Source organism: Brassica oleracea, chromosome C8 (assembly GCF_000695525.1).
Source record: "Brassica oleracea var. oleracea cultivar TO1000 chromosome C8, BOL, whole genome shotgun sequence".
Taxonomy (NCBI): domain Eukaryota; kingdom Viridiplantae; phylum Streptophyta; class Magnoliopsida; order Brassicales; family Brassicaceae; genus Brassica; species Brassica oleracea.
In genome coordinates, this window is record NC_027755.1 from 27,491,747 (window position 1) to 27,516,101 (window position 24,355).

General features: G+C 33.8%; 3 protein-coding genes across 4 annotated transcripts; 2 read left to right on the plus strand and 1 right to left on the minus strand.

Annotated features, from left to right (window-relative positions):
• The first annotated feature begins 13,711 nt into the window (after positions 1-13,711).
• LOC106310218 (dihydroorotate dehydrogenase (quinone), mitochondrial-like) lies at positions 13,712-15,668 on the plus strand. Of its 2 annotated transcripts, none has more exons than XM_013747449.1 (5): positions 13,712-14,103; positions 14,529-14,597; positions 14,689-14,763; positions 14,879-15,191; positions 15,414-15,668. In XM_013747449.1, exons 2-5 carry the CDS (start codon positions 14,542-14,544, stop codon positions 15,486-15,488), a joined length of 519 nt encoding a protein of 172 aa, XP_013602903.1. In that variant the 5' UTR covers positions 13,712-14,103; positions 14,529-14,541; the 3' UTR covers positions 15,489-15,668. The 2 variants fall into 2 exon arrangements, with proteins under 2 accessions (XP_013602903.1, XP_013602904.1); XM_013747450.1 differs by having other exon boundaries at positions 13,740-14,103; positions 14,529-14,587; positions 15,414-15,660.
• A 501-nt stretch (positions 15,669-16,169) lies between these two features.
• LOC106307473 lies at positions 16,170-17,844 on the plus strand. Its single transcript, XM_013744440.1, has 2 exons — positions 16,170-16,418; positions 16,505-17,844. Exons 1-2 carry the CDS (start codon positions 16,337-16,339, stop codon positions 17,674-17,676), a joined length of 1,254 nt encoding a protein of 417 aa, XP_013599894.1. The 5' UTR covers positions 16,170-16,336; the 3' UTR covers positions 17,677-17,844.
• Positions 17,845-18,378: 534 nt separating this feature from the next.
• Positions 18,379-19,810, minus strand: LOC106310235 (myosin heavy chain kinase B-like). Its single transcript, XM_013747470.1, has one exon. The coding sequence runs from the start codon at positions 19,747-19,749 to the stop codon at positions 18,475-18,477; it is 1,275 nt and encodes a 424-aa protein (XP_013602924.1). The 5' UTR covers positions 19,750-19,810; the 3' UTR covers positions 18,379-18,474.
• Positions 19,811-24,355: the final 4,545 nt, after the last annotated feature.

A 24,355-nucleotide genomic window follows, 5' to 3' on the forward strand; every position in this document is an offset into this window, starting at 1 on the left:
AATCCGATGAAGAAGGAGGAACACATACCTCGTTTGGGTTTGAATCGGCGGAGAAGCGTCGATGAGGCAGCAAATCGATTGGGGATGTCGATTCGTCTTTGAAATCTCTGGAGAGGCTATCGCCAAAACTATCGCCGCGGAGAAGAGAGAATCAGGAGAAGGGTGAAAAAAAAAGACACGGTGCGACTTTCCCCAACCCTATTTCGACTACCAATTGAATGCTGCCACGTCCCTCGTAAGGACGAAGCCCAACGTCCTAAATTAAGGTCCGTTTACAATGTTATTTGGTCTTTTTGATTTATTTCTCGACCCAATATTAATAAGGACGGGCTTTGGGACGAACGATAATCGTGCTCTTAGGAACGTGTAACGTCCTTAAGCTGCGAAATTGCATGATAAATAAATCGTTTTTATGTATAATAAATATATGCTTTTATATTAGAAAAGTATAGTGGATGCAGGTTGTCCAAAATTGATTGTTATATTTGATAAAAAAATTGATTATTATAAAATACTCTCTTTTTCTGAAATTAAGATTTTATAGAGCATGTACGTTTATTAAGAATTTAATAAATATTTATAATTTAATTTATTTTTTATTTTATTATACACTTTCCAATAACTTTTCACCAATGAAATTTAATCAATTCAAATATTTTCAATTAATATTCTTCAAAAGTATAAAAGTGTATCTTAATAATATATAAAATCTATATTTGTGGAAAACAAAAAAATCTAAAAAAATCTTACTTTTGGGAACAGAGCGAGTATGTAAGTAAAATATACAGTTGGAGGTGAGCTTTGTTTTTTTTTTCATATATCTACTGTATATTAAAATCGTTTTAAGGTTTTAATTCAACTTTTTGCCATTTCGTAGAAAAGAATAAATCTTCACCAATTTAGAAAACGGAAAAAGTTTTTGCATACTTTAACTCTTGCAAAACCTTATAAATAAGGGTTGAGATTGTTTAAGAAAAAAAACAAATAATATTACATAAGACTTAATGTCACATAAAGTAAAAGTTTTGCCGCGTTTTAAGGTTTAGAACGTTTTTCCGATAAGTTTCTAACGATTTTAAACATTTATAATTACTGCGCTTAAGTTTTCATAAAAAAATAAAAATTGATCACTGAAATCTTACTAACTTTAGAAATTAGTACGCTGTAAATATGTACAATATGTATCTTTTTGTAAGCGTCAACATTTACAATTTGAACCATACACAAAAGATTAGCAGGATTCATGTGCAAGAGTAACACGCTGAAATCGATCAATGGTCTAATCTTTTTAGACTACAAATCTTAATCCGACCAAAGTAAATTTTACAAATCTGAATACTTTGAGCATTTGCTAGTTTCACAACTTTTAGCCGGTAGCGTTTATTGGAAACAACATAAATTTCCAAAAAGAGATCAAATACCATTCCAAAAGGGAAGAAAAGACACTCTAGTATCATTCACGTCACTAACAATAGTTAGTGGCAATTAATGTGAGGAGAGTGACAGTGGGAGTGATGAAATAAATAAAGATCGATGGTAGTAGTAGCATCGTTAACCGTTGGTATCGGTTTCAAAGAACGAGGCATACACTGATTTTTATATATTTATGATATCAATAAAATCGAAACCTACCCAATCCAACCGGACGACAATTAAATGAAAGGAAGAGCTCAATTATTAATGCCTTTTTCTGAATCAACAAACAATCATCGGCGCGTGAGTCATTCACATGCCAATGGCTGCGCGTGAATGTTTCAGAGAGTGGAAGCAATGGAGAGTGGAGAGTGAGAGAAAGTTGAAACTAAAATGATGTTGTCAGAGGGTTGAATGCTACACAACGTGCAATTACCTTTTCTTGTCTTAAAATCAGGCCCACTTTTTCTCTTTTATTTTTGTTTTCGTTTCAGACTATAGCATTTTCTACAAAAGTAGAGAAGAAAGATTGGTTGACAAAAAGAAAAAAAATAGAGAAGAAAGATTTGTCTGAGAAAATATAGCAAATATTAAGAGCGAATCGAATGTGGAAGGCAACGTCATGCTACTGATTGGTGTTGAGCAATTGAATGATGATTGTTCGTATTCACCTAATGACTCAACAAGCGTATGTTTCAGTAGTTATGTCATTGTATCAACGGAGATACATGCGTACGGTTGTTTATTTTTGTATTGTTTCAGTAACTATGGTCAAAGCGTTGAAACGTAGATGCATGCATGATGCATATTTAGTTTGCAGTACTAGTTCGATAGGCAGTAGTTTATTTTTTGGGATAATTATACACAATATTTTGGTCAATAATTTCGTTTGAAATTAATATAAACATATTTCTTTTCTACAAAACAAACAAGAACGTTGGCATTCAACAATTTACCGAAATAAAAGATACCGAAGCTTGACCTGCACACTCGTGGAAATTTGATTTTTTTTTTTTTATAAATTATATAATGACAGTTTAAGCATATAAGTTATTTAGATATTTTTAATTTTATACAAATTTACTCTGATCTGGAAGAATCTAAACCGAACCATGTCCAAAAATTATAATACCTGGACATAGTTTAATTTTAAAATCCAAAATTTCGAGTCTCGTAAAAATCTATACGTATCCGAACATATGCATGAATGTACATGTCTAACTTATTATAAAAACAAATAAAACAATTTTGTTAACAAATTTGAATTAGTGTCACTAATGGTAACAAAGCAATTTCATTTAAACACATGAAATTATTATGGTTATACGTAAAATAAATGACATTTTATTATTATAGTAAATATAATTAATGAAGTAGTTAAGAAAAGTGAAATAAGAATGTAAAAGATGTAATAAAACACTTAAATGAAAACAATAAATGAACTGGCTAGAATTAATAAAAAAATGCATAAAAATCTACTTAAAAAATAGGCAAGTATTATTTTGCACTTCAATTTTAATAGAATACTAGACCCTGATCCGCGCACCAGCGCAGGTATGAATTTTCAGTTTTTAATTATTTATTTTATTAAACGATGTATTTGTAATATTCGTTCATATTATATTCATTAAGTAAATATTTTTTTTTACATATTAAACTATCTATTTTTTTTATGAATGTGTGATATCATATAAAAAAATTAGTATAGAGTTAATTAGATAATTTTAAAAACATAAATTTTTCTTTCGTGTGCGATATCATAAAAATAATGATCCGTCCAGTTAACAAAAATCATGATTATTTTATCTGTAATTTTTTTTTTATTTTGACCAGTTCCTTAAAACTATATTAAATTTTACATATTTTAATTAGAATATTTTTAATATCTTTACCTTTTTATTTGAGATGCAACTCAATATTTTTTTAACAATTATAACAAAATATTTTGTCGACAAAAAAAAACAAAATGTTTAAAAAATATTTTTAGAATTTGTTTGAAAAATATGAAAATTACATTTTAATTAAATTTAAAAATAATTATTTATTCAAATAATACCATATAATTTTTAAAAGCATAGTCATTCTTAAATATTTTTTGAATAAATAATTATTTTTAAATTTAATCAACTGAAAATAATATCCGTACAATTGTATGAGTCAAATTCTAGTTTTATTGATGCATGTTATATATTAGTGCTGCATGTTTTAGGTAACATTTTAATGATGCACGTTTTTAAAAATCTCCATTATTAAAATTATGCACGTAAAGATAACTCATGAGTTTTTTTGGTTGATTAAATGACATTATGTCCAAATTTATTTAAAGATATTTCATTAAGGTAACTGAAAAAGACAAACAATAAAATAGGAAGTTTAAATTCATTTAAGCATATTTCATTAATGTAACTGAAAGAACAAGTAATAAATTAGGCAGTTTTATTCGTTTGAGGATATTTCATAAATGCAACTGAAAAAGACAATAAAAAAGGGAGTTTAATTAATGAAGTAAGAACATTTTCAAATGGGTACTTCTCTTTTAATAATATAGATATACATACATAAACTTAAAAAAAAACTCCATCCGTTTCAGATTAATTGTCATTCTATAGTTTAAAATATGTTTTATTTTAAATCTCATTTTATGTTTTCAATGCATTTATTTTCTATTTTTTTCTAATTTATTCTTATTCTTTTAGCTCATCAATTAATATTGCCAAATAAAACAATGTACTCCCTCCGTTTTTAATATAAGTCGTTTTAGAGAAATTTTTGTGTTCCAAATTATATGACGTTTTCGGTTTTCTATGTAAAATTTACTAACACTTAATGTTATATGACCAATGATAATATACCTTATATTTTATTATTGGTTGATTTGTGGTTAGATAAATAATTAATAATATTTTTGTTTAGAAAATATAAAAATTAATGATTTCTTAATCTATGTGCATAATTCTAACACGATTTATATTAACAAACGGATGGAGTATTTATTAGGAATAAAACATGAAATTTGAAGATTTTTTAATATGTTTGAAAAAATTTAGAAGACAATTAATCTTAACCGGAGGAAATATATATTACCTGGCCATTTTACTCACCAGTGCAAACCAACTAATTAAATATACCGTAGAAACTTTGTTCGGGCATTGGAAAAGAGAGTTCGAAAGTTTGATATTGTTGGTGAACAAGTGCCTATGATAAGAGGAGGGACATGATTAGAATCACTTGCATTGTGGATGCTCGTTTCGAAGCATTTGATTTGAAGAAAAACATTGATTACTTAACTAATTTTACTAACTGGTAATTAAGTTTGCAGGTGAGTTCTATACCTGTGGAAACTTGTGCCAGAAATACACAAAAGCTACGTTACCGTAGCAATGGAATGAGTGACTTCGAGATTACAACTCGAAGACAAAGAACACTATAACACTAGTGATGATGTTGTGATAATCTTATTGATATTTTTGGCAATTTCCGTTCTTTTCACTTTAGATATAGTGTGACTGGCGTTGTTGTAAGAATCTTATTTTACTACTATAGGACAACTGATAGTTGTAAAGAATAATAAGAACATAAATTAAAATTACAATACCGACATATAAAAATAAAGAAGAATTGCAGAGTCGAGATAGTTAATCTATTTCCTTAAATCTTTAAACGCCCCGTAGTGTGACGGTTTCATGGCGCTCAGATTCCAAGGATACAACTACAACATTGTTTTTGTTTACCATCACCGAACAAAATCTATCGACCCCATTTCTGTGATATACTCTCAGACTCAAAAGAATAAAAAATAAACATAACTATTCAACATGGAAGAATTGTTTTCTTATTTTCATTGTTCGTCTGAATGTATGTATATAGAATGAGAAGATGAATGACTATTATATAGTCACTAACCAAACCTTACGTTTTTCATAGACCAAACCGTAAACGTTGGCACAAAATGGAGATTCTCATCATAATTATATGGATGTGCATTTAGATGTAGGTTACAAAATCATAATCAATTTTGCATTCATACCTCCACTACTTCACATTGACCAATTTAATTAGCAAATATATATTTTTCTTTATTTTATTCAAACTTTATTTACCACAAATTTTTAAAAATAAAGACAAATAAATTAAGTAAAGACTAGACTAACAAGTCTAAATTCTTTATTAATTTCTGGAATCATTTACCAAATTTCAAAACCTGAAATTTAGGTTTGGTCCAAATATCTTTCTTTCTCAGTATAAACAAAGTTTTAAACTTTACTTTATTTTCTCCATTTTATATACAAGAGGATTCTCACCTCATATAATATGAATATTTTACAAATACTTTCACATTAGACTTTCATTTCCCATTCAAAACCAATTCCGATTTTGACACACGAGTACACTACTTCATAGTGTCCAACATCTGGTTATTCCGACGAACGTCTTTGTCCGGAAACTTACCGAAAAATGGTCTTAAACCATATCGTCAAAAACGAGTTCCAACAATCTCCCACATGAATAAAAATGACTCTAGACACTAGACGACTTGATAGACTTGACTTCCTAGACAAGACTCGACAAGACTCAACTAAGGATTTTGAGAGTACAAACGAGAAATTCACTCCATAATGAGTTGGCAGCAATTTTTCAGCCTTGAACCAGTCATTGTTAATAGCTATCGGATTTACTCGGCCAGGAGGTGGCCATGATGTTTTGAACCTCCCGGGCTTTAGTGTAAACCTAGACAATAGCTACAACACAGCTTCATTCTCTCACAGAACAAGGTTCTCTATTGTGTTTATTTTGGCTGTGAACAGTCCTGGTTAATCATGAGTGAACTTGGAGAATATAGCATTTCCTTCATTCTCCTAGAAACGGCCCCATTTCAAACTCACAAGGTGATTTGCCATTAGTTTTGTTTAGAAGATTATCATGTACTACTCCATTCATATCTCAAAACAATGGACACAAATCATTAAAAGCTAATGTTTATCTTGTATTCCTTACATGTAACACTGTTTAATCATCATATAAACTGGGTATAGATCGAAGTCTTACAGTGCTTTGGGCAGATTTAGTTTGACTTAGTTATCTCCTTGAACCTATTTCTTGGGATCTCCAGTCAGTTAGGTAGAGTTACCGCCAAATCTCATCTTAATTCACAGGCTACCTATTCTTTTAGATGATATAATTAACAACTTGATCTCAAGACATACCTTTAATATAAGGATCCTAGTTGTCATCATAATGAACATAATCTCTTGAGATCAGTCGAGATCAATTGTCTAATGATTTTTGTCATCTTTTATTCAAGATACAATTAACCATTATACACAAAACTCAGTGTATGACAATAGTTTTTTTTTTTTTTTTAAACTATCACTAAGTTCATATGACCTCTTGCCAACGACTTTATATGGTAAGCAAAGTTTCTCCCACATTTCTTGAGATAACTTAAGACTATGCATATTTAATTATGTTTAACATCTCTTAAGAGTTTAGAAAATTGATCTACAACTCTTTTAGATTTAAATGAATAAAAAGCAATTTCAGAAAATGTATTTTATTCTTAGAAATTCACATTTTACATACAACTATTTTCATAGTTCTCTCAAGTTAATTAATAAATCTAACTTGTATGTTTTGGATCTTTTCCAAACACTTTTTTTAGCAAATATACATATCATTACAAGATATTATTTTTGCCATCAAAACCCCACAATTTTATATGATTATTCTCAACCATATTGACTTTAGAAACTACAAAACACATGTCAGTTTCAGTCATATTGGTTTTAGTATTTTAATTTTTTTTTTCATGGTCAATCCTTTTACAAATTGCATTTAAGCATTGACGAAATATAAATGTTTTGATCAGTATCAACAAACATTTTATTTTCTATGGCAAATGATTTATATGTGGCAGATCTCTACCAAACTAAATTTGGGGAGTCGACTCACTAAATCCATTTCCAAATATATACCATTTGATCTCTTAAAGATCAAGATTTTATTAATCACTTTGGTTTAGCTATATTGAAATATGGGGTTTGTTCACTAGAAACCAAACCCAGATTAATATACTACTCAATACCAAACATATGACTAATAATGTTTAAACAATAACTCCACAATAACAAATCCAGGAAAACGTTTTATTCAACGTATTGTTTTTACTAATTAAATACCAATAGTTAAAACATATCTTTGACCAAAAGCAATAAACCCTTTTCCTTTGCAATTTGTAACGGTTTGATAAAAAACCAACATCATTTTTTTCTTTTTCTTTTCAAAAATCCATATTGAAAATGATAAAAAAAACTGACATATTTTTTAAAAAAAAAAATCAATAAATTTTGCAATTTAATATAATCAATAATCAAACACCACAACCTAAACACGTAAGTGCAGGAGAATTATTTTAAATAATTCAACCGATCCTGCAAAAAAAAAATGTTAGCTCAAGAACACAAGCTTTACACAATATCAAAAGCTGGTTATCCCGATTTTGTTTCTAGACTGTCGATTAACCTGTTCTTAAAAACCAAGAACTTTTAAAAAATATCAGTATTGTTAGTGCAAAAGCATAAACAATATTTAAAGATTTAAGAATGTAGGAACCTTATTTTACTACCATAGGATAACTGATATTTGTAAAGAATAATAAGAACATAAATTAAAATTACAATACCAAAATATAAAAAATAAAGAAGAATTGCAGAGTCGAGATAGTTTCTGTTTTCTTAAATCTTTAAACGCCCCGTAGTGTGACGGTTTCATGGCGCTCAGATTACCAGGATACAACTGCAACATTGTTTCTGTTTACCATCACCGAAAAACAGAATCTATCGATCCTATTTCTGTGATGTACTCTCAGACTCAAAAAAATAAAAAATAAACATAACTATTCAACATGGAATAATTATTTTCTTATTTTCATTGTTCATCTGAATGTATGTATCTAGAATGAGAAGAGGAATGACTATTATATAGTCACTAACCAAACCTTACGTTTGTCATAGACCAAACCGTAAACGTTGGCACAAAATGGAGATTCTCATCATAATTATATGGATGTGCATTTAGATGTAGGTTACAAAATCATAATCAATTTTGCATTCATACCTCCACTACTTCACATTAACCAATTTAATTAGCAAATATATTTTTTTCTTTATTTTATTCAAACTTTATTTACCACAAAGTTTTTAAAAATAAAGACAAATAAATTAAGTAAAGACTAGACTAACAAGTTTAAATTCTTTATTAATTTCTTGAATCATTTACCAAATTTCAAAACCTGAAATTTAAGTTTGGTCCAAATATCTTCATTTCTCAGTATAAACAAAGTTTTAAATTTTGCTTTATTTTTTCCATTTTATATACAAGAGGATTCTCACCTCATATTTTTAATATGAATATTTTACAAATACTTTCACATTAAACTTTCATTTCTCATTCAAAACCAACTCCGATTTTGACACACGAATACACTACTTTATAGTGTCCAACATCTGATTATTTCGACGAACGTCTTCGTCCAGAAACTTACCGAAAAATGGTCTTAAACCATATTGTCAAAAACGAGTTCCAACAGTCGTCTGTTAGCAGATCTTTTTTGGTAAGTAAAGCATATATTGCGCTAGTTGTTCAAGCTAGGGAACAAAACTTTTGGGTTTAAATGGTCCGAATAGTGTCAGGCCTTTTGAATTTTGAACCCTAATAATGACGCTTTGTGGGGCACTGTTATACATTTTCTGCGTTGTGGTGTAATGGGTTGATTAGGTTTAACCATGTTCGAAAACGCGGGCGAATTGGCCGATTACTCGCCGGTTAAACGCAAATCGGTGGTGCTCCGCTGCGATTTTGTGTTATTCGAGCAAAAACTCGGATTAGAAAAAAATTGTTCATATTTTGGCATTTTCTGGTTCGAAATCGGTTCTTTCAACATAAATCTTTCATATTTCATTGTTAATAATCAAGAATCGAAGCAAATCGTCACATGAAAAGATGATTTTTGTTAAAAAAAAATAAAAAACGACCATAAACTAGGGTTAAAAGACGCACAGGTCGGGAGGAAGAAGATGAATTGTAAACTACAAATATACCCTTCATTAAAGAGATGTAAAAAAAAGATGGAAAAATGACATTAGCGGCCGTCGAACCCAGGTTAAGAGACCTAAATAAGCCTAATGTAAAACACGTCTGCTATTGATTTTCAAAACAAGTTAACATATATTATAAATGAAAAATGTGATTTTTTATGATTTTTATTGTAAAATTACTCCCCGAGTACTCCCCGATTTTATCCCGATTTTCTGTCAACTCGCTAGGCCCGGGTCAAGCGTACGTATAGCGTCTAACGCAATTTCGAACATGGAGTTTAAACAAATAAAATGACATACCCATCAGAACTCAAATAAGAGTAACTTCTAATTTCTGTACAAATATCAGATTCAGTTAAAAGAAAACACGACCTAGTCACAAGAAAATAACTGTCGATTTATATATATATATATGTCCCATCTCTTTTCTTTTGTAACATGTTTTCTTCGTCAATCGGTTATATAATACCAGCAAAAAATCGCCTACACTCAAAGATTGACTGATTTTCCGTTACTACCCGCAAACGCAGTTTTTGCTACCGGTAGCGGTTGAAAGTGTTTGACAGCGTTTCAAAACAATCACATAAATCGTTTTGTACAATTTCGAACCACTTTGTACCGCTCAAAATCAAAAACTCTTTCCAGCAAGCGTTTGCGGTTGCGGACAGTTGTGGTTGGATAAAAATAATAATAAAAAAATTAAATTAGATTTAGATTTCATATATCCTAACTAATCACAATCACGTATAACTACTTCATTTATTTTTTAGTCAACTTTATATATATATATATATATTTAACAATCACGTTAACCCTAATTTGTTGCAATCCATTGAAATCATCGCTTTCACCCAAGAAGAAAGTCAAGAAACCAACGTAAGTGGATTATGATTTTTTTTCCATTACAATTTTATGATTTATGATATGTTTTGTTGTTTAAATTCTTTAAATCACCAGTATATGATTCATATATATATATATATATATGTATGTATGCTTTTGTAATTGGATATATGTTTCAACTGGTCTTTGAATAGAAACTACAACTGCTATAATGTTAGAGTTGACAATTATGGCTTCACAAGATATTTCAGCTTCCACTTGAATGGCGGTATGCTATTTATTATTAACTTTTGTCTTTGTTGGATTGCAAAGAGTAAATAAGTTCAATATGTTGGCTTTCAGAAAGTTACATGGACGAACGAGATGATACATACATTACTTCAGTGTATAATTGTGGAGAAACAAAGCAAAGATGGGTGGAGCTATGGTTGGGTGCTGCAGTCGGCTCTTTGGGTTTGGATCTAGATCGTTTTCACCTAAGATCTGGTCCGTTTCTTTTGCTCGTGAGGAGGGGGTTTGGTTTGACTCTCCTAGGTCGTCGATGGGTCTCTCCTTCCGGACTAGAGTGTCATTTGGCTCGGGCTGGAGTTTATTAGTTCTCGTCGTTCTCGTCGGGCGCTGGTTCTCCTTTTCTAGCCAGAGTGTGTGTCGGTGGGTCTCTCTACCACGACAACGTGCCTTGTGCTTTGAGTTTGCAGGTGAGTTGGTTCTTGAGTACAATCAAGGCTCGTGTAGGTCTAGCTCGTGGTTCAAAGGGTGGTTGTCTATGCCTCCTCAGTGGCCTTCTGCTCTGCCTCTTCACTTCGTATCCTCTCTTCCCGATTCCCTGGCTTGTCCATTCTCTGGAGGCGTATGTTCTTCGGTTAGGTATGTGCTCTGGTCTTCATAAAGTCCTTGCTGTTGCTAGCGGCAAATTGTTCAGTACTGGAGTTAGCTCGTTGGTTCTCAAAGGCTTCAAGCGTGCAAGTGGTTCTTGTGTCTTTGACTGCTTGCTTTGAGCGCTTGGTTTTCGCTCACATCCCAGCATCACTGAGGTTCGCTTGAGCATTGGTGGTGGTGTGCGGTTTCATTTTAGTGCAGGTTTGGGGCTACTGGTCAGGGAGTGCGGAGGTTGCAGCCTGTTTTTGCTTGGTCTGGCATTGTGTACAAGCTGGTTCCGAGTCAATTAATTGCTTGTTCTAGCTGGTGTTGGTGTTCTTGGCCTCTACCTTTACAGTTTGTTCATGTGGGTGTGTGCTAAGAGGTACTCCACGAGCTGTTCTCGGCTGAGCCAATATCTTTAAGAGCAGTTGCATCGGGGAGGCCAAAATTACCGGGCTCTGACTCTCGGTTTAACTTGGTTCAGTCTTTTGCGGCAAGCGGTAGGTACCAAACTGGTCGTGCTTCTGGATTGTTGTTCTAGTGTGTTGTGTCATGCTCCGATTTAGGCTAGATTGAGTTTTGTTTAGATTTTGTTTTCTTTTCTGCTTCTTGTTAATCTCTGTATGTCTGTCAAAAATTGAAAAACCTGGTAATAATATTTTTACATTTTTACCAAAAAAAAAAAACAAAGCAAAGATGAAGGAAACATATATTTTAATCAGTCCCAGAAAGAAAATATTGTCAAGAAGCTTAATGACCAATTTGGAACAGAGATGAGTTGGAAGTACGCTAAAAACCGTTGGGATAATTTGAAGAAATTTTACAATATGTATAAGATGAATCCAGAAAATCCATGCCTCGTAACAATTTTTTTCGAGCATGTTACACAACTCGATGAAGTATTTGGTGATCAATATGCATGAAACAATAATCATGCTATAAATTGTTTTTAAATTATTAATTATTATTTTGTTATTGGGTTTTAAATTTATTAGTTTAATAATAACTTTTTATAATTATTTTTTGTCTATTAAATATTTTTTTATTAATTAATTGTTGTATCAGTGGGCGGGTAAACCAGTAAAAAATGACCCGTAAACACGACAATTTTCAAACGTTGTATCAGTCATATAAAACGTTTAATAACGCCAAAAACCGCAACCACCCGCATCCGTAAACTCCCACATCCGCAACCGCAACCGCAACCGCAACCGCTGTGTTTGAATCAGTCATGCTCTCAATTGAGATAGCATTAGACATAAGTCGGACAGCCTCCATAAATCTAGCGTAGGGGTGGGCACTTTACCCGATATCCGAAGCCGCACCCGAATCCGATCCGAAAAATCCGAACCGAAATCCGAACCGAAGTAGCAAAATATCCGAACGGGTATTGAATTAGGAGAGATTGGATATCTGAATCCGAACGGGTAATATCCGAACCTGAATGGATATCCGAAGATAACCGAACAATTTCTAGTTTACATCTCTCATTTTATATAAAATATTTATATTGATACTACACATACTTTAAGTTTATATGATATACATAGAATTACGGAGAAAATGGTTTGCTACTCACTTAAAATGCATGTCAAACTTTTTATTTCAATAATTAACAAAAAGTTACTTCCAAAATATAAAAACAATAACCAAATTAATGTCTTTTTTAGTTTCAAAATGTTATGTCCAAATCTATTAACCATTCAATCTATTAAAAATAAAAAATTAGTTAAGTGAAAGTTATATTTTTAAATATAAGAAATTTGAGAAATTAAAATTTTAATATTTTTTTTCAAAATCTAAATATCCGAACCCGATCCGAAATAGCCGAACCCGAACTAAAAATACCAGAACCCGACCCGAAGTAAATAAATACCCGAACGGATTCTATACATCTATACCTCTATACCCGAAAATCCAAAATATCCGATCCGAACCCGAACGGGTACCCGAAAGCCCACCCCTGATCTAGCGAATTAATAAAAAGTCAAAAATTAATCAGGGTATTAAACTATTAATTTTTTAAATTTAATTTATATTTATAGATCTAAATTAAGTTTGTGTTTGGATTTAGTTCTAGTAAGATACACCACATTTAACTATTACTCGAACAACGCGGCAAAAAAAAACTCGATCTCCAGCGTTGATCCTCCAATTTCCTCCATACACCATGGCCTAATCACCGTCTATGCATCCCACTAATAAACGCCCGTTTTCGAACACGGGCCCAGAATCTATGGAAGCCGAAACAAAAAGCGAAGAAAATTGACCTCAGACTTTTTTGGTGTGGTGGTGTGTGTCAGCGTGGGTTCACGTGGCTGGTTCAATACTCCTATCAGCCCAATTATATATTTATAAGCCCATAGTGTCTACTCTTTGAGGCCCATTAATAACCCAAACGTAATGAACTCGAGCCGTTACAGTAACAGAAGTTGAATAGACGCCACCGAACGGCTTCAGAGCATAATTATCGTAAGCTCCTAAGTAGGCTCTTAAGGTAATTAATAATAAAAAAAAAAAAAAATAGGTATTAACCTAAGAGACGTATCCTAAATCAAGGATTGGAAGAAACGTTTCTTATCCTTCCATCTCGTCTCCTCTCTCTCCAATCCACCTTTGTAACTGAGATCCACAGAGAGCTGTCCGGATGCTGAAACAGAGCGCAAAGAAGGTTAAACTTTGGAGTCAGATGAGATCAGTGAGGAAGATGAGGTCAGTGAGGAAGTGTATCTTCCGTTGAAAGAATCAATAGGACATACTGAAGTTGAAGTGATAGCAGGAGCTTTGTTCGGTATCCAAATCGATCTACTCAAAGAGCCTGTCTATCTGGGAGAGGAGGAGAGAGATGCAAGTACTTGCGCGGAATCTAGCTCAAAGAGTCTCAAGAAGCCAAGTATGCTCTAAAGTTCATGCTTTCTCGATGGTTATTGTCTTCTTTGTTAGTTCGCGCTTGAGGATTGATCTTCTAAACCATAAAGTTTCATGCTTTGAATGAAAATAATTGACTTTTTTATCAAATTTACAGAAAGCCTGAGACTTTATTGTGTTTCCATCTCTGTGTCATGTTTTTAATCTACACTACAAGTTCAAAAGAATATACATTTGCTTTAGGCTAAGAGACATTTTGTTTATGAAATGATGTTTCAGCCTTTCAGGACCACAAAGTTTCATCCTTTGAATGAGAATAGTTGAATTTGTATAAACATTTACATAAATCCTGAGACTTGTTTTTGTTTCATCTCTGTGTGCTCTGTTCATTTATCTACACTACACTACAACTTCGTAAACATATACATTTATCTACTATTTGGTGGACAGATTGCCAACAACAATGTTTCCAAGAGCGTATGAAACTGCAGACATGATACTTTTAAAAAGTATGCTCAAGTAAGGCTTGGTACTTTTAAAAAGTGCATCAAACAGTAAGTATATAAGGCATTGTGTTGACTGAATTTGAATTTCTTTGCCATCCATAAAGGATATCACGCTTAAAGGAGTTGGAGCTCTGCATGCTCAATGTCGGGAGCACAAAAGACTTCAAGAGTCCAATAAGGCATGAGCCTTCTCTAGTATGCAGTGCATTTTACATCTTTTATTCTCTTTGTTGATTTACATTGCTAAAGCCATCTTTTACTTTTGTGCTCTATCTTGTCTTGTGTGTTGGACAGTGGGTGGCTGTTCTCAGCAACAAAGGTTGTGAATCCTCTCTTTGCTCTTCTTGATGTTGAGTTTGCCCACAAGCTGGCTGTCACAGCTGCTGTTCGCGGGTGGGTGCCTAGAGAGAAGAGGCCTGATCCACAGATCTTGGGACTCGAAGTTTGGGGAAGGAAGTTCTCAAACCCAATCGGCCTTGCTGCTGGATTCGACAAAAATGCTGAAGCTACAGAGGATGCTTACAAGAAGATAAGAGCCGGAGCTACTCTTGTTCAGCTGTACACTGGGTTTGCGTATGGTGGACCTGCTCTCATCCCACAAATAAAGGTATCTCCTTTACTTTCCCATTTAAGTACTGGACTTTTTCTTTGATCATGGAAGCTTAGTAGGGCATGAGAAGTTTAAGCTACATTCACAACGTTAAACTCTTCTAAGACAACATACATGAATCTTTTTGGTGGAACTGAGATAATCGTTATTGTAATAAACTCTGCATATCGACTTGAGATAGTGAATTATACTAATACTCATGACATTTTGGTGCAATAGGAAGAAGTGGTGTGTTGCTTAGAAAGGGACGGCTTCAAGTCGATTCAAGAAGCAATTGGTGCAGATCACAGATGATGATCAAACACGAACAAGAACAAACTACAGAGGGGAGAGTCCTTTTCTTACAACAAAAACAAACGAGTTGTATTTAAAAGTTTCATTGATTCAGTTGTTCTGCCTAAACAATAACATGATGGCTTTTGTCCTCTTTACTCTTTGCTTTATGGGAAATAACTAAGCAACTATGACACCAAATACCAAGTAACTTCACAAAACAAGATTTAGAATCTCTTTCTATTCAAAGTCCATATAAAGTTTCAAAACACTCTTGTTCTCTCTTTAATCACCATTCACTTTTTTTATTCACAACACCAAATTTTGTTCACAACATTCTTGTTCTTTCTTTTGTATGAAAATCTAAAACAATTGCTACACATATTTTACTAATTTTTGTTTGGACGTGATGAAAACAACAACTGAGTTCGGATGCTTCTTTCAAATTATTCTCGTTTATTTTACTAATCTTTGTTTTTATGATTTTATTTAAAATTCAATGTTTAAAATGTTATATTTTATTATGTTTTATTTAATAAATAAATTTTATTCTATTTAATAAATAAATTTTATTCAAAAAAATTGTTTAATTTTTTTTTTAAGAATCCTAAATTAAAAAACTTGCTTTTGCTTTGGAACCCTTAGATGTTACCGTCTCTTAGCGAGTCTCTTACCTCATATTTAATATTAAAAAAAAAAAAAGAGATCTAGGATCTAGGTTAATGATGCTCTCACTCCTCCTTCTGCAGTATCCAATTCGCTCCGTCGTCAGCTCCTCCCAAATTCTCCCGCCGCAGGCCCTAGTTTCTCCCATCTCAACCATTCTTTTGTCCTCGAAACATCAATCGTCATCCCTTTGAGGCTTCTCGATGGGAAAGTGGAACAATCGATCCAGATTCAACCGTCGCAGATCTCCTTCGCGATGGTATAGCGAAAGACCTTCTTCTTCTGGTAATATGATCTTAATTCGTTTTAGTTTCCGTCTCCTACGATTGTTTGAGGAGCTATTGTTCACTGTCTTTACTGTATTGTATAAGGATATGGTGAAGACGATGGGATTCCAGTATGGGAGAAGAGATTCTGCGAAGTGATTGGATCAGTGCCATGGCCAAAAGTTGTTGAAGCTACGAACTTCAAGAGCTGGTACACAGGTAACGTAATCACTTGGGATGATTCCGCTTGTCAAGAGACTTTCCACGACGAGAAGAAACGGTTTTGGTCACATGTTAATGGAGTTCACTGTGATATATCTCTTCCTGATCCGGATCTTTACGTCAGTGATGTGGATTGGGACACTACGGTTGACCCTGAACTGATTAGTGATTTAGAAGGGGCGTACTTTACGCCTCCTGATGATGAGGTTAAGTCTGGTTTGAAACGAGGGCGGAGAGACAGGAGTTGGAGTGGTTGTAGTAACCTTGTCCCTATTGAAGAGGCTCGGATGTTGAAGATTCCGTGGGAGTGTAGTGAGGAAGTTCATGATGTTGATGGTTTGGTGAAGAAAGGGAATGACTGGAACGTAGCAGAGAGTAGTAGTGATCATCCTAATGATAGGACAAGGCCGTGGGAAGCTAAGCCTAGTTTTGGTAACGAGAAAGCAAATGATACAATGTCTGGGGATTGCTTATGGAAGGAGATTGAGTGGAAAACTGAAGATAAGGGTAATGACAGATGGGGCCAGGGAAACGATGGATGGGATACGTCAGGACAACAAAACAAGAAGGCAAAAGGTTCTGAAAGTGTGCCAGCCAGAGAGGATGAAATGCTCGACAATCCTTGGGAAGCCAAGCTTAGCTGTAGAAAGGAGACAGCAGAAGATACGACTTGGGGAGGTTGGTCTGGTAAGGGTTGGGATGATAGAGGTGGTGGCAGTGATGGATGGGAAAAGCGAGATTTGGAGATGAATGAGTGGCGTCGTACGAAATGTAGTCAGGATTATAGGGAGCCAAGGAGTTATAATCCATGGAAAGCTGGCTTTGGGCCTGGCAATACAGCTCGGAGAGAATATGGGCCTAATGCAGGCGGTTGGCAAACACGTAGAGTGAGTGAGACGAATCGAAGAGAATGGGATGTGAAACGATCCAGTGATGGTTGGGGTAGGCGAAACAGAGAAAGAGATGAATCATATGGATACAACAGTAACTACAGAAACTCAAGGCCTATAAGAGATGATTATCAGAGCAGGAAGGTCAATTTCTCATCTAAGTAGGTAATGTAATCCATAGTTCTCGGGGATGTTTTGATGTTGTATTAGTTTAAGTTGTGAGGCATTAAGATGCCTATAGAAATTCAAAGATAGGGTTTATGTTTCTCTTTCATAGGTCATATACCCTTTTTGATGATGATGTTTCATACTAAACTATCCAAAGTTTTTGCCTTTATAACTAGAATATGATTAATGTATCTTTCTAGGGTGGTTTTAATCACATTTCACCTAATCTCTTCCAACTTCATAAAAAAAGGCATATATACATGTTAGCACTTCTGCTTTTGGCTACATGCATCCCTTCAAAGCTTTCTCATCTCACTTTTATATTGAAAACTGAGGAACTCTGCTTTTTCTTGATTAAACAATGGAGATATATGCTTCACTTTCAAAACACCAGGTTGGTCCATTATGATGGGTACCTGCTTAAATAATAAAAAAGACATTAATTGGAACATGGTTAAAGCATGATAATGATTGAGGAGTTGCATAACTCTTGTTTCGATAATTGGACGGTGATCAATGCTCAAAAAGTAGGCTAAACAAAATAGTTTTGTCCAACGCAGAAGCCATCATCCCATTGCTACAGTTTCAATACAAAGCAAAGGCAACCCCAAAGCAGAGTATAAGACTTTATCACTAGGACCAAAACAGTTCGTAGACACAAAGTCTATCAAAACGAATCAATATCATTTATATCTTGGAAAAAAACTTTACAAATTGAATAACAAATTACAAATATATCATAAAACGTATATGAAAACCCACAAAAAAGAAACACCAAATATAACATCTTCCTACTCATCCCTGTTGCATCAACAATGTCCTAAAACTTGTTTTCTTCTTCTCTTCTTCTACACAGTCTTGTTTTGAAACCCACCAAACCCTTATGCTCTTGTCAAGACTTCCACTGTAAAGCATGAATCCAGCACCAACATTATTGGGAGAAGCTTGCAAGCATTTGACCGGACCTTCATGCCCTTGAATGACTCCAAATTTACAGAGCCTGCCACTCTCTTCTCTCTTCCACAGCCCAATGCTCTTATCAGCCGATCCACTGCACACCATTTCCCCAACCACACACATACACAGAACTGCCATCTTATGTCCTCTCGTCTCAAACCCTAATCTCCATTCCTCAAAGTCTCCTCCTTTCTCACTCCTCTCCCATCCCATCACAAACCCATCTGACCCTCCTCCGTATACCCACCTCCCCTCGCCGGAAACCACCACCGAGTTCACAGAAACCTCCGCATGACCCTCCAGTGTCGCCTTCAGAACATGTGACCAAGAAGAAGAAGAAGAAGAAGACAAAGACGAATCAGCTTTCTTCCTCTTCTCTTTCCCCCAAATCTTGATCTTCCCGTCCGCAGAAGCAGAGTATACTCTGCCTTCTCCGGCAACAAGGCCGTTAATAGCATCGTCATGTGCCTTGATCGACTCAAGACACTTAAGATCCGACAATCTCCACACTTTAAGCGTCTTATCCCAAGACCCTGAGTAGATTATCCCTGCGTGTACCGCAAGGCACGAGATGCTATCGGCGTGTTCGATCCAGAGCCTCTTATGGTTCCTCCTCGTCTGAACGTAGTTGCTCTGTTTCATAAACTTCCCCAAGTAATCTTTCGTCGTGGGAAGCGAGTCCACGAGCCTGAAAGCGTTCTCGGAGCTTCTCCGTGACACTTTCCAGACTCTGATCCTGCTGTCTTGATGCGCCGTGAACACTTTGCTTCCCACGCTGACCAAAGCCTTCACGGACCCGTCTCCTTGTCCGAATTTGGTAAAGATCTTGAGATCTGGCTGTTGCCAGACGATGATGTCTTTCCCCTGAGAAGCGCTCAGCAAGAAATCGCCGCAGAGAGCTAAAGACGAAACGGAGCCGACGTGAGCGGAGAGGACGGCGAGTGGCTTGTACGCGCCGGTGATGGGGGGAGGGAGAGTGGTGAGGACGAAGCTTTTGGAAGAGGCGGAGGGGCTGAGAGAATCGTCGGAGTCGGTTCCGTTGTTGCTTGTGGTTGTGGAGGAAGAGGATGAAGACATCATCAAGACTCCTCCTTTCTGGATTGATCTCACCATCGCATCAAGAAAATTAAAGACTTCAATATTGGAGCGTATGAGGAAATGTTATGAGTATTTAAAACGGAGAGGAAGGTGCAACGGCTCCATTTTTTTTTCGTCTTTTTAATGATCATTTTCTCCTTTTTGTTTTATTTTTTCTTTACAAAATAGAGAATGTTTTTTTTTTCATTTTCAATTCGTCTTATTGGCTCTCATGGAATCTTTATAATCCCCTATATATATATATATATATATATATATTAACTGACGATCTTTTAAAATGTTATATCCTGAATTTTGTAAAAATTAAAAAAACTCATCCTATGTGACACTTGTGTATACCTTCTAAATCCTATTTCAAAGAATTTTAGAGCATCTTATATAAAACTATAGTCTAAAAATTATACTCTCTAACAAAATAATATTTCGTAGGTTATAGTTGGTCGCATATATCAAATCTTTATTGTTTTGCATGATTTTCTTAAATAAAACCTACGGAATTACCTAATGTGATTAAAATATATATAAATAGCAATTAATGATTTTAAACAATAAAGATTTGATAACAATCTGTATACTTTTTTTTTTTATCATTTTTGTGTTTTTCTTTATTATTAAAATAAATTACATAATTACATTAATCATATAATAAAAATCTAGTTCTTTTTGTATATGTTGTATTTTGATTTTTTTTAAATGAGTATAAATTACTAAAACTGTTAAAATCACACAACTTTTATGATCAAGTTTTTTTTTTCTATATTAAGATACAATGATTATAATACCATATGAAGAAATAATTTTATTTTAATAGGTTTTTATGTTAATATATATATATATATATATATATATTTCATATCGTTTAAATTAAACTATACATCATATCAAAATACATATTTATATTTTGATATATGCGTTGAACATATATTAAAATTTTAATATTTTAATTTTGAAATCTTCATTTTTTTTAAATAATTATAAATTATTGAAACCACTGAATATTTCACATTAAAAAAAAATCATTGTTGTAAAATTTTGTTACACAAATATGCAAATAATCACAAAATCATATGAGTAGAAACTTCATCTGATAAATATCCATATTAGAAGTGTACTATATATATATATGTTAATATCATTTAAATTTAATTCTATATCATATACGATAAATAAAATTGATTTTTTGGTTTATTTACCCTAAAATGATTGCAAATAAACAAGAGTGATAGTTTGGGAGAACCTCTCTCTTCATTTTTTCTCTCTCTAAATCCTCTCTACATCCAAATCCAAATTGTATAACGCTTCTCTACCGGCTTTGGCGGTTTGCCGTCGCCGGAAGGGCTCTTCCTCCTTCTCTATTTTTTCTTTGCCTTTATCACTCTTTCGATTTCTCTCCAATATATCAACGCTCTGGTCAGACCACTTGATTTCATTATCCAAACCCGGGGCACCGGCGAAGGATCCTATTGACGTTGGTTTGCTGGAGTTGCGGTGAGGCGAGGAAGACATGGATGCATTAGAGGTCGGCGTTTAGGGTGGTCTTCAAGCGGATTGAGAGTTTTGAGATCTCTTTTCTCGATCTGTCTTTTGACCGGAGGTGTAGGCGCGTGAGTTACGGATCAAACTCTCCCAACTTAGATCTATATGTTTGGGTCTTTGTCGGTGTGGAGTGTAGGTGGCAGGTGTCCGCTCCTTTGTCTTGGTGTCTCGGCAAGGAGCTGCCTTCCCTCTTTCTCAAGCTGGACTTCGGTGTTTCACAACATCAAGGCGTGCGTCGTGTAGGTCTCCGGTTCGGAGGCGCGTGGAGTAGTAGTTGATTTTACTTCGCCGGTTTGGTATTATCTTCTTCGGTCTTTGTTTGTTCCGGCTTGCGGGTTTGTCTGGCGGCGAGCCCACAACAAAGTTGGCCTCTCTGGTTGTCGGGTTTTGGTTACCCGTTCTCACTGGTTTTGTAGATCTCGTTCTGTCACCAAGTTTCTCTCTCTCAACCCTAGAAGAATCTTCCTCTTGTTCTAAGAGAAGAATGGCGTGGATGTCTGTCGAGTTTTTGTGGTCAGAGAAGCTCAATTTCATTCCGTGGCGGCGTCTTTGGATGTCCTCCATCCCATTATTGAAGCTTGCTGTTTCAGCAGTCTTTGATAGGAGGATCTCTGTTCTTCTTGGTTGCAGGTACCGCATCGCTTCTAGGCGAATCAGCCTCTTCTCAACCTGTGTTTCTTGTTCGGTGAGGGACTTCGACTTATGGTCTTTCCCTCCAAATAAATGCTCGTCTTGTATGAGCGATTGCTTGCTCGGGTGTTCTCTCCTTGTGCTGCTGATTGGGAGGTCTCTCACAAGCTTTTCTTGAGGAATTGATCCTTAGAGTTGTTCATCGGGTACTGCCAATTTCTACCGGGCTCAGCTCTTGTGCTTAATGCGGTTTCTCTTTTTGTGGCAAGTGGTTGTTCCAACTTTGTTGTGTCCACTAGGTTGTTGTTTTGCTTGTAGTAGGCCTTGCTTAGATTATATTGAGTCTTAGATTAGTTTGTGTGTAGTTTCATTTCTGCATTATGTTTCTTGTCATCCTTGTAATTCTGTCAAAAGAAAAAATTGGTAATAAAATTTAACATTTATACCCCAAAAAAGAGTGATAGTTTGATTTATTTGTACACACCAATTTATTACACAATTGTAACTGATTTATTAGTTATTTAATATATATTTATTATTTTATTATTTCATAATATGCAGAAAAATATAAAATAAATAATAAATATAAAATATTTATTCTGCAAAAGGTGCAGATCTTAACCTAAGTATGTATCTCTTTAATTATTTTAAATATAAGCATTTTCTAAATCTCAGGTCAAAACAAACAAACGAAATGAGAATAAATTTCAAAATCAATATTTATATCGAACAATAATCAAAATGAAAAAGAGAAAAATATTGAAGATAGATAGGATTGGCACGTGAACGTAAACTTCTCATAATCATAATTAATTTTTAAATGACTAAATCATGATATAAAATCGAGCTGACATAATTTCATTGTAACCAAGTAGACTCGAGATTTTTCGACCTAAAAGTTAAGTTCTTATGCGGTAAGTGATTTTTTGACATAAAATTTTATTAAAAATGAGATCAGATCATCAGTAAACAAATTATGTAATTAACAAAAGTTAAAAAAATTGTTTAAAGACCAAAATATTAATTCAATCAAGAATATACATTTATTTTTCCGTATAATATTTTTTAAATAATTTTTATATAAATTTATCTTTATCCTGCTATATATGTAAACCATCGAGACCTCTTGAACTTAACGCGGGTCTTATATAATAACCGATTGGTCGTTGGTCTGTGTTGTTTGACCAGTGATAGTAGTAGTTGATAATGTCGATAGTGTACCAATAAGGATTATGTTAATTACGATAAAAATATTGCTAACCAAATATTAGTTAAGACTAACTGCTAATAAATACCTCGTATTTATTTAATTGTTACCTTTGTAACATAAAATAAATGAGGTTTTAATTCTCAACTAATATTCCTAATACTATTTAGAATGAGCATAATTGTGTTTATTAATTGATATAGATGTATCATATCGATTTGATGCTTGTCCTTTTTTGTCTGTATTCTGCACTTTATATGTAACATGAATGGTGTTATTATTCGTGGGAGAAGACAAATAAATTGTAAGGGAGATCTGCCATCTAATACAGAAATCAAGATATCGGCTGCAAAATTAAACATGTACTAGTGTGATGAAATGGAACATTTAGGTAACATTAATAAAAAAAAGCTCAAAAGTAATTCGAATGTAACGATGTGGGGAAGTAAATCAGAAGTTCACGTGAGTCAGATTATTAATAATATCTTATCTAACCAGATCAAACATTCCCTTGTTATTTTCTTGATTTGTTGAGTTTGTCCGTATTTGGTATGGATCTAAATCAATGCATAGATCTAGATACGGAAATGGCAGCTGATGTTATACTCACATCCATTTACGAGTATACTACACCGCGCGCATTGATCTTAAACTTTCTCTATAGTCAACTTACCACCAAAGTAGTGATTAGTGAGAGGAACATCTAGGGGTTATTTGATTACCTAGTCACATATATGTGACCACAATGGACGGACATATAAATAAATATATATATATAAAAGAAGATACCCACAATGTTTCTAATTTAAGCCTTACTTAGTGTCATAAGGAATCATAGAAATGTAACATAAGATAATACAATTGATCATGATGAATCATAGAAATGCAACCATCAAACTAAGAATCATATAATGTCTGCACATGCGTATAATGTCATCAATCATAAAAATGTAACCATTAATCTAAGAAATTTACACGTTTCTGAAATGTGATTATTCAGAATTTGGCAGATGTTGATATCATTATAATTTTTTCATCAGAGTATGATGTTCTTTGTATACCTAAATAATCATTTTATAGTCACCCAAAATAACTTGACAGAAGCCAATGTTTCTTGTTTCTTGATTAACTTCTTTCTAAACTCAGTATTCTAAATAAGATGTATTCCTCTGTCTAAATAATTTTCTTCAATGTGCATAATTAAAGAGACCAGGAAACTAAATTTCAACTTGCTCGTATAGTACGACT